Source organism: Aegilops tauschii, chromosome 5, assembly GCF_002575655.3.
Source record: "Aegilops tauschii subsp. strangulata cultivar AL8/78 chromosome 5, Aet v6.0, whole genome shotgun sequence".
In the NCBI taxonomy this organism is placed as follows: Eukaryota; Viridiplantae; Streptophyta; class Magnoliopsida; order Poales; family Poaceae; genus Aegilops; species Aegilops tauschii.
Genome location: NC_053039.3, coordinates 529,193,800 through 529,204,915, shown reverse-complemented (window position 1 = coordinate 529,204,915; position 11,116 = coordinate 529,193,800). Strand labels below are relative to the sequence as shown.

General features: G+C 42.3%; 1 protein-coding gene across 1 annotated transcript; it reads right to left on the bottom strand.

The window, feature by feature from the left end:
- Nucleotides 1-3,894: 3,894 nt before the first annotated feature.
- LOC109781162 (uncharacterized) lies at nucleotides 3,895-5,718 on the bottom strand. The gene is made up of 2 exons (XM_020339763.4): nucleotides 4,956-5,718; nucleotides 3,895-4,260 (listed from the first exon to the last, which is right to left on the bottom strand). Exons 1-2 carry the CDS (start codon nucleotides 5,631-5,633, stop codon nucleotides 4,099-4,101), a joined length of 840 nt encoding a protein of 279 aa, XP_020195352.3. The 5' UTR covers nucleotides 5,634-5,718; the 3' UTR covers nucleotides 3,895-4,098.
- Between the last annotated feature and the right edge of the window lie 5,398 nt (nucleotides 5,719-11,116).

Sequence of the window (11,116 nt, the reverse complement as noted above, 5' to 3'; positions counted from 1 at the left end):
CGCGGGTGTCCTTCGAGTGATTCATCAATCATCTGCGATATCGTCCCTTTGGTCCAACAAGTCCATACATCACTTGGGAGACTCACCGTGTCCGTCTCGCAACCATCTGAACCGCAGTTCCTCCTCTTGGTTACAATTTCAGCAAGCACGAAGACACCAAAGCTGATACCTGCAATATACCTGCAATATACGTGTTGCATAGACACCAAAATGTCGATCTTTGGCGACACGTTTCCGTGTATTGCATAGATCAGTTAGGCATAGAAACACACGTCTTGATACCTGCAATATACGAAAGCCCTTTTGTATGCAGTTGCTTACTACTGTATGTTCCAACAACTCTAGCTGTCATGGTTTGAGTATGGCCTCCTACTTGCAGCCTAGCTAACCCGAAGTCTGCAATCTTCGGATCCATGGCACCAACAAACAGAATGTTGTTGGCTTTCAAGTCTCGGTGGATGATTCTTACACTCGTGAAGATACATTATTCCCTTGGCAGTTCCGAGAATGATGTTGTATTCTTCATCCCAGTTTAGCGTATTTCTTCGACTAGCATCTACAAAAAGGAAGTTGTCGAAGCTCCCGTTCCTGATGTATTCATAGACTAGTAGCATCTCCTCCTTTTTCCGCGAATACCCTGGCGCGTACCTTTGCATTGATAGGAGGCGAAAAGAAACGTCCATGGGGGGTTTCCCTGAAGCAGAGGTTCTTTTTTCAGTAGAAGAACAGAGTGCGGCAAATAGTTTTACCCTGTATTCTCCAGGCTTGTCTGTTTACCTTGTATACAGTTCCGAAACCGCCTTCTCCGAGCTTAATTATGCTTCTCTGAGAAGCTTCCGGTTGCCTCTTGCAGCGTCAGAAAATAGAATTTCTGTGTTGGGCAATTGTCAGAGAAAACCTCGGCAACCACTAATGGATAACTAAAGGTAGATTAAAATCGCAAACTAATCAAATAATATCCAAGGACGGCACCAGCTTGAACTAAACAAAACAGCAAGTCGAATCAGATGAATAATAAGCGGCACCAGCCTGAACTAAACAAAACAGCAAGTCGAATCGGATGGATAATAAGCACGGCACCAGCCTGAGCTAAACTAAACAAACCAGCATACAAAAGGCCAGTGACAGCAGAAATCATACGTAATTCATTATCAGGTCGAATTTTGCACAAATACAATGCACCAGAATAAGAAACAAAACAAACAAGGACGCAGAGGAGAACATCAACAACACAAAGCATAGATAAAAGCCAAACATCTAAAATAAATAAGACTGTGATTGCCATAATTATGTAGCATCCATTGACGATAAAAGAGAGTAGCATAGTAGCACAATCCAAAATTTGACAGCAAACAGAGACATTCTGAAGCAGCACGATTCAAATTCTTAACTATAATGAAGCAAAGAGCATTAGACAGCTCCCAGCTAGTGAAACCCTTTACGACGACATCATCAGGGCCTTGGTCGGCTTCGCCAAGATGTATTTTCTATCTGCTCGACTCGTATGTTGGCAAATGAAGTATTCACAAAAGTTACCACAGGAATCCTATTAGAATTTTGTTCAACTTGCACTCAAGTGACAAACACCAGACTAAGTCTTGCAATTTCATCTTATTTTATTTAATTAATCAGTATTCCATACCTCACAACCAACTAGAAGCAGTAGCATGGTATCTCGCTAGGAATGGGTCGTAAATAGTATGTTGCTCCTTTATGAAAAAATAGTCAACTAGGTACTACATAGTTGACCAATGGACTCTGCTAGTACCGTACCAACATTACCGGTGTGTAAGACAGTCCACAAGTGTTCATACTAACTAAAAATAAGTGATAATGAGCAGAATAATATCGACTGTAAATGTACCAATGCAAAAACAACGGAAATTGAGATGAAATGTGGAACAGAGAGCAGGGTTATGGATAGAGTTCTAGAGACCTAGGAGCTCCTCACTCCACACCTCCTAACTAAATAATTAAATATATTTCTTATTTGCAGCAAACATTCCTCACCATGGACACATAATGTACTGAAAGAGAATATATTGCAGATAAACCATAGCCCAAAGAGAATATATTGCATGTGCTTAATTAGGTATGATGTTGGACGGATATTGTGGATTTAAATTAATTAGGTACCATCTCCATTCATAGTTTTTCTTGCAACAAGATCAATGTAAATTGCAGATAAAATATAAACAAGGCAGATCATAACAACAACAGGACGAGATTGGCTACCTGCTTCAGGTGGCGGAGGGGACGACGGAGTAGATGGAGTCTCGGTCGAGGAGGCGGCGTTGGTACAAGTACAATGATTCTACAACGACTAATTAAAAGCCTGAGTCACTAGTATGAGTATTTGGTCCTTCTACACAACGTGAAGCTTGTTTCCCCGGTACTAATTCTATTTCCTAGAGCCTAAAGTCATTCTATTGGGCTATGGTTGCTTCTCAAGAAGAAGAATGATCAAGTGTCATCTAATTTGTGGTACTGAAGTTTAGCTCCTTAATTAATAAGCAATGACCATTTACATGTTTTGAGGTATAGAGCAAATGCACTCTAAGGAACAGTACCAGAAATTACCATGTTTCTTCTGCCTAAATCTGGAGGTATACTATGACAATATACTACTCCTAGTATTGTTTCAGCGCAGTCTAGTAAAAGGAAAGCAGCAAGCAAAAGTAACAACATTTTCAGAGAGCATTCAAAGAACATTTTCAGAAGAACTCAAGCAAGGTGATATATCGCTGCAGTTTCATTCGTCAAAGGGAGATAGAACAGGGACCAATCACTGGTGAAATACTACTCTTTCTGGGCAATCATGTACTCTAACTTGAATCGGGATGTAAACAAGCCTGGTTTTGGCAAATTCGCCGGTCAGTTCAGTTGAATTATGGGCACTAGTTGCCATCACTTATGTTGGGGTTCAGTTCTGGGCAACAATTGCATTCACTTTAGTAAAATTTCAGTTAACATTTGGCATCTAGTTTAGTTCAGAAGTATGCAAATGCTCAAATTCAATTCGGTTCTGTTCAATTCTGCACTTGCACTGTTGCACAAGTAGCTTACTAGAACACTCACTTAGCATTCAATCAAGCATATGGAACATTTTGTCAAATGCACAAAGTAGGGGTAATGTTTGTATCCGGTCGACCGGCCGAAACTGCGCCGGTCGCGTCCTGTCCACACGTCCTATTGGTCCCACACGCCGCCCTCTTTCCTTTTTCCCTTATCCCCTTCCTCTTCCCCAAGCGTTCTCGACCATTCGTTCACCCCACCTTGTTCTCTCCCCCTCTCCAATCCGGCCCCACAAACGCCTGCCCCGCTAGAGCGCCTCCACACATATGCCGTCGCACGCTGATGTTGGTGCCCGGCGCGACCACACCCCCATGCGTTCGGCTGTTATCGTTTTTGCGATGAGGCGGCCATCATGTGCTGCGTGCAGCTCCCGCACTTGCTGGGACTGCAAGTACGGCAAAGCTGTGACGAGGCCGGCCATGGTGTGAGCTCGCACACCAAGCTACAACCATGGGGCGGCTGGCTGAATGCATCCACGAGGATTTTTGCTATCACAGGGAAGTCTGCTACAACCAGCGGCAGCACACGGCAAAGCTGCATCCACGGGGCAAAGATGCTACCGACCGGCGCGCCAAAATGCTTCGTCCGGCATATCTTTTTGCTGGAACCAGCCCAGTCGGCTGCGAGAGTCGACGCGGCGGAGCTGCAAACCACGGCAAAAAATGTTACAATCAGCATACATAAATGCTACGTCCGGCATATCTTTTTGCTGGAACCATCCACAAACAAAAATTGCTACTACTGGCGTGTTCTTTTGCTGCAACCAGTCGAGCGTCGGTGACGACGGCGAGGCGGAGCTGCATCCAAAAATCAAACATCTAGACAAATAACACTGGATTGGCATAATTATGTAGCATCCTTTGCCGATAACAGAGAGTAGCATTGCACCATAATCCAAAACTTTGACAGCAAACAGAGACTTCCACAAGTAGCACAATTCAAAGACACCTTGTTCTCGACTATAATAAAGCAAAGTGCAACAGACAGCTCCCAGCTAGTAAAAACCCTTTCATGGCAAACATCCTAAGCTTCTATCTTCTCGGCTGGTGCATCAAGCATCAGGGCCTTGGTCGGCTTCGCCAAGATGTCGGTGAACTCCTGGTACGGCGCCTTGGTGAAGGTTGTCTCCCTCCAGAAGTCAGGGGTGAGGAATCCATAGGTCTTCATCAGGCAGTCGAAGGTTGCCTGGAAATAAAAGAATTGTCAGCTTCAGGTTTGCAACTATTCAATGCAAACAAGAACAAATTCACCCTGATAAAAATCATCACCACAACTTGATATGAGCTCACCACTGCCAACGTGAGAAATAAAACAGAGCATGGCAGGCATAAATAAACAGAGAAGAGAAGTGATACATCACTATGCAAGAATAGACCCTCAACCAGAAATGTCTAAATGGTTATAATACATGAACAACTCGAAATGTATTAGGACACAAGCCAGGATTCAGCAACTCAAAAATGTATTACATGTACAGATTGAAAACATGAAAAGCTTGTAATACAAAATGAACTGAACTGTTTAAAAAGGTTGCGACACATTTTCAATCAATCAATTGAAGATCAGCCTGAAGTACTAAGCACAAATTAAAGTTTGGTCAACAACACTAGGCTAGTACAGTAGAACTACAATTTCCAGACCAACTGAATCTAGACTAAATCATACGAATCAGACTGTAAACCAGTTACGCCCCTTCCAACAAAATTATGCAGGCTTAAATCTAATAAAAATAATATTTTACACGCTGCCAAAGGCATCACTTCTTGCAGTAAACATTCCAAACCATGCACACACAAGGAATGAACATTATGTACTGACAGTAAAGTAGCAGTATGGCGGGAACATGGCAGAGCATGGATAAAGGCAGGGGAAGTTTATACCTTGACGAAGTTGCCAAGGGTCTTGGTGGATCCACGCGAGGAAGTGAAGACATCATCGATCCCGGCGAACTGCAGCACCTTCTTGGGGACGCGGGCGGCGACGATTCCAGAACCCCTGGGGGCGGGCACCATGCGCACGGTGACGGAGCCGCACTTGCCGGTGACCTTGCAGGGCACGGTGTGGGGCTGGCCGATCTTGTTCCCCCAGTAGCCCCGCCTGACGGGCACGATTGAGAGCTTGGCGAGGATGATGGCGCCGCGGATGGCCGTGGCCACCTCCTTGGCGCACTTGACGCCGAGGCCGACGTGGCCGTTGCTGTCGCCGACGACGACGAAGGCCTTGAAGCGGGTGCGCTGTCCGGCGCGGGTCTGCTTCTGGACCGGGGTGATCTTCATCACCTCGTCCTTGAGCCCCGGGCAGAGCGTCTCCACGATCTGGTGCTCCTTGACGGGGAGCGAGTGGAGGTAGATCTCCTCCATCTTGGTGAAGCGGCCCTCCTTGACGAGGCGGCCGAGCTTGGTGACGGGCACCCACTTCTCCTCCTCCTGGCGGGGGCCACGGCGGCCGCCGCGGCGCCCGCCACGGTCCCCGCGCCCGCCGCGGCCGAAGCCGCGCCCGAAGCCGCCGCGGTCGCCGCCGCGCTCGCCGACACCACGCTCGCCGCCGCGGTCCGCCATGGCTGGGTGGGGGTGGGGGGTTGGGGGCAGTGAGCTTGGATGGGGGAGATGAGGGTTTGGAGCTGGAGGCTGTGGCGGCGGCTAAGGGGTGGGAGAGCTGGGCGAGATGGGGTGATTTATATGGAGGGAGAGGTGCAGCTAGGTCACGCTGCAGGTGGACACGGGCCCTCGCGTTGGGCTCGGCCCACTTCTTCTTTTCCGCTTACTCGAGTCGACATAATGAAGTCACTTTTCCCATTTACTAGGTTTCCTCTGTTTTAGCGGTGTTTTGGCTCCTAGGTGCATATGCACCTATTGTCTAAATACACATTTTGAAAAGTTGAAAATTTTGAAACAAAAATCCCGCGGGTATATCCGGACATTCTATGTGCATGCACAAAGTTTCGGTGAAAAACGACGTTTTTTTGTGGCTTATGTAAAAAAGATAAAGAAATGCAAAATGAATAGTTGTAATGAAGCATCAGAAATTGTCTTTTTTACACAAGCCACAAAAAACCTCCTTTTTCACCGAAAACTTTGTGCACGCACATAGAATGTCCGGATATACACGCGGGGTTTTTGTAGAGAATTTTTCAACTTTTCAAAATGTGTATTTAGACAATGGGTGCATATGTACCTAGGAGCCATTGCCAATTTTTGTGTTTTACGCTAGATTATTAATTTCTTTCATAGCACCCCTTTACACTATTTAGATGAAAATCTAGCGCACTGTGGAAACAATTATTAGTCCTATAGCTTCTTGCATCACGATCTCATACTCAACTTGTGTTGTCTTGATCTTGATTATTCCTTCAATTTTAGCTGAGCAAATATATTATTGTGATCTGTAGGATCAAGCCTTTGGCTCCACATAGTTCACTCTCAAGAGTTTCGAGGTAACATTATCTTCTGTAATAAACACAAGGTTGCGTGAAAAAGTAATCTAGGATTACATCTGACCACCATTCCTTCAAACATCGTTTGATTGTTCCAAACATGTCTGTTTCTATTCACAAATCTGGAAGTTGTGGTCCTGAGTGAATTCCTCCCCCAACAATTTTTGGCAGAGTCTGTGTACAGTTACTAATTGATCTTCAGAATCTATAGTTCTCTATATCTCTTTTGTGAATTTCCTTTTTCTGCGAGATGATTTATTCTTATTGTGTGTTTAATTCTATTGTTCAACCTAATGATCTAGCATTTGAAATATCTTGTGGAAATGTTCTATGGAGCATGAGTTTATTGTATCTTATATATTTTTCTTGTTTTGTTTTAATGAAGCTTGATACGTTAGGAGATATGATGAGGAAGATTCATGTGGCTAGTACATATATTAGGCTTTCTGCTGCTGTGGTATGCTATCATTAATTAGTTGTCATATTGTCTGTCGCTGTTAGGAAAATTACTTCCACTTATCTGATGTGTTCGTTTTCTAAACGCAGAGGATTCAAGATTCCAGACTAGCTGAGGCAAAATTGCTCCATGGCAAGCTTTTATATGAAAAGGCAAAACTGCAAATAAATCGTGTTAAACTTGATAAACTGCGAGTAGGAATTTCTTTGTCTTCCTTTCAGCTTTTTTGATACCTTATAAGGTACAAGTGCAGTAAGGTATTAGCTTTGCCCCCATTCTGTTTTGGTGCAGAACAAAGCACAACTATGTCAAGTTGGAATTCAAGAATGCCGCTATCTGAAATCCAAGATTTCATAGCTTTGTCGCCCTACAAATGGGTGCTGCACAGATGAGGAGGTCCTCTCATGCAGAAACTTGATTAATACCTGTGATAGACTGGTACATCATTGTGTACTACTGTATTTCGCATAATTATGGTCATCATAGTTTTAAATCCTTTTTCCTGTTCTTTCTGTGTTGCGTATCAAAATATTGTACTGTCAGGCATTCCTTTTAAATGACCATGCTTGTTTTATTTGCCAAAGTTGTAAGAGTCAATTAACTGAACAACTGCAAAAGATCTGACATTGAAAATTAGTTCACCTAATTCAAAATATAGTTTGCCAAATTCACAATTGTGAATTAGGTGGACAAGTACATAAATGGAAAATTTAGTTCAAATTGATGAACAAAATTATGAGTAAAATTTAGTGAACTTTTTTCAAATTCTTAGCTCCAAAATGAACCTTCCACAGCGCCACAGTTCAGACCTGCCACAGGATTTTGTTGTCACAAAAATGGGATTGCCCACGAGAGCTAAATTCCATGGCAGGTCTAAACTTTCTTATTTATCAACAATAATAGAAAATTCACGAGTTGAAAAAAAAAATCACTAGGAAAAGTTTGCAAAAATGAAAAAAAATCACTTTGTTTTTTTTGAAAAAGTTCATAGATTTGAAATGAAAAGGTTCACAAAAAATAAAATAAAAATTTGCAGAAAAAGTTTGTGGAATTGGGAAAAGTCCATGAAGTTGATAACGAAAAATGGAATGCATATGAAAAAAAGGTTCACGAAATTGAGACCTGCCACTAGATGGAAAATCCTGTGGTAGGCCTGAACTTGCTCTATGCTTTTTCTATTTGCCTATGGAAGTTGCTGAACTAATCTTTTTTCCAACTATCTACTAGTTCAGCTAATTCAAAATTAGTCCAGCTAATTTTTAGTTCACTAAATTTAGTTCGCCGAATTCAAAATTAGTTCACCTAAGAAAAGATTTCTCATCTAATTCAAATTTAGCTCAATGAATTCAAATTTAGTTCACCAAATTTATATTTAGTTCACGTAATTCAAATTTAGTTCGCCCAATTCACATTTAGTTCACCTAAATAAAATTTTATTCCCCTAATTCAAAACAGTTCACCTAGTTCAAATCTAGTTTAGCTATCCAATTTTCATTCACCAAATTTATATTTATCACCAAATTCAAATTTAGGTAACCAAATTAAAAAAATAACCAAATTCAAATTTAGTTAACCAAATTAAAATTTTGGTAAATGCTTTTTATTTTAATTTTTGTTAGGATTTTTTTTCATATTCTTGTGTTAGTAAATATTCGGTTTTATTGCGGGGCAAAAGGGACTGTGTCACTCAATCAAAATGAAGTTCTAAGATTAATTTAGATGAAGCTTTCTTTCCCCTAGCCCAAGCTAATCTGAGAAGACGCAGGAGCATCTCAGGGCGCGTATGACGTCGTCTTGGACGGTATCTTTCATCTAGTGATACTGTAAGCAAGACAAGAGGCTCTAGCCCTGGTAGTACATTTGCAAATGCAGCGACTTCATGGTGGTTGTGGTGGGGCTTGAGCAGTGGGGAATGTGCTTCGGAGAAGGGGGCAGAAATCAATTTCATGACTTAAAGGTTCACGTGACTTTAAACATTTTTTCTACATATTTCTAAAAATTTCACGTCATTTTACAAAAAAAAATTGGTTGCAATTTTTTTAAAGGTTCACGAATTATAAAAAAGAAAATTTTAAAAATTGTTTATGATTTTTTAGAAGTGTTAGTGAATTTTAAAATGTTTAAAATTTCAAAAACAAAATGTTCATAAATTTTGAAATATGTCCACAAATGAAATTGTTCATAAAATTCAAAAGATGTTTATTAATTTTCAAAATATTCTTGGATTCTTAACATAGAAAATATACAAAAGAAAATAGTAAAAAAGAACACAAAAAATCATGGGCGGCCCATTAAGCAAACACAAGGCAGGGGGTGGCTTCATATCGATATTGAAGTATTTCCCACTGCGAGCAGGGAATAGGATTGACCGATATTTGGATCGTTTATCAACAGATATATGAAAAAATATCTCATGGGCCAACGTTGAATGGGGCCAGATGACTTGATGGACTTCCCCGCGGGTTAAGGCATCTCAACAGTAAGACTTTGCCAATATATCACTTGCTTGGAAAGGGTCCAGCGATGTTCCATTTAGTGTTGGCTACATCAGCAATCAAGAAATTCGGGGTTTTCACAATAATCGAAGTAGGCGAGAGCGCGAACTTGCAGCAGAGAGTCACCACATCACCAAGCGGGCCAAAATTTTGTTCGCCCACCATTCCCTAGGATAAATTTGTCATGTGACCGGAAAATATCTCAGGCTTTAAAAAATGTTCTCTAACCCCTATGCAAAGCCAGTAAAGGATCACTAAGAGGGAAATATTTATAACACAATAGCTCTCCATAGATAGCATATGTTTGTTGAAGAAGCTTCTAACACCAAGAAACTTTTTTTATTAGAGCATCTCCAATAGATTCCATATTCCTAGAAACTTTTTTTTTTGAAACTGGAAATCTCATTCCATTAGCACGATCGCTGGCAACGAAACATTGAGCAAAGGCAGGGACATGGCCCGGCCATACGGCTTGGGGCTCATGTTCCATGTTCGACCCGAACAACGCTAGAGCGTCTGCGACATTATTACAAGCCCTTAGGCAATGTGAGATAGTAAAGTGACTAAACTGCAGCATAGCAATAGATTTAACCTCCCTAAAAAACACACCATTAGGAGCTAGATCATGTTCATAGCAACACATCTGTCTCAACTGCAATCTGAGTGATGCCAAAATCTTGGATCAGTGTCAGGGACTTGTCGGCATGCTTATGCTTCTGTATGGAGGGGGTCTTGTGCATGTAGAATGCGTCCTGCAGCAGACAACACTACATCGCCAGCATCATCTCATACAACAAATCCCCACCCACCGCTAGCATCGACCACGTTGAAACTCCCGTCCATATTCAGTTTTAGGCATCCCGGGGCAGGACGTGACCAATGGGTCTGGGTGTTACTATCTTTCTTCTTAGGCTTGTCAAAGAAATCTCTGAACTTTTGTGCCAATCTTCTTACTTGCCACACTATCTTTTCTAACTCCACTTTCCGGCCTTCAGCTCGAATTTCATTTCTCGTCGTCCACCATGTCTAGAGGAGTGCCAACACTGTAGCTTTATCACTGTTCGGCAAATTCAGGATTGCACGTAAAACTTCCAAGGGGTCATGCATTGTTATACACTTCAGTCGTACGTCCTTACGCCCCACTGTCCTCCAGATTGTTCTGACCGGTTTACACTGAAAAAATAGGTGCCCTCCATCCTCATCACGCCACTGACATACCGGGCATAAAGTGTCAGCTTCCATGCCTCTCCTCTTCAGGTTTGTTCTTACTGGAAGGCTGTTATACGCAATTCTCCACAGGTATTGTTGGGATCTTTAGAGGACATGGTGGACAAGAAAAAGTTGCTCCAACATATTGTGTAAACACGAAGAAACATTATAGGAACCCGTACAATCTGCCCAACTTCCCCTCCATCAAGGAGAAGAAACATTAACCCTTATAACCGCCCACCTCTCCACGCCCGCCGGCCACCTCGAGACTTTCACTGTAATAATGAGGGAAACAAAATTTATATGCCACCTGTTGGGATACAAAGGGATGAACGACGACTCCAGAAATTTCTTGAAATGCATTGTAGATCGAAACCCGTGTGGGGCATGAACAACCTCGTGATGATCTAGTTGAGCATTTGTGGTCGCTTCATGCTCCATAAACTC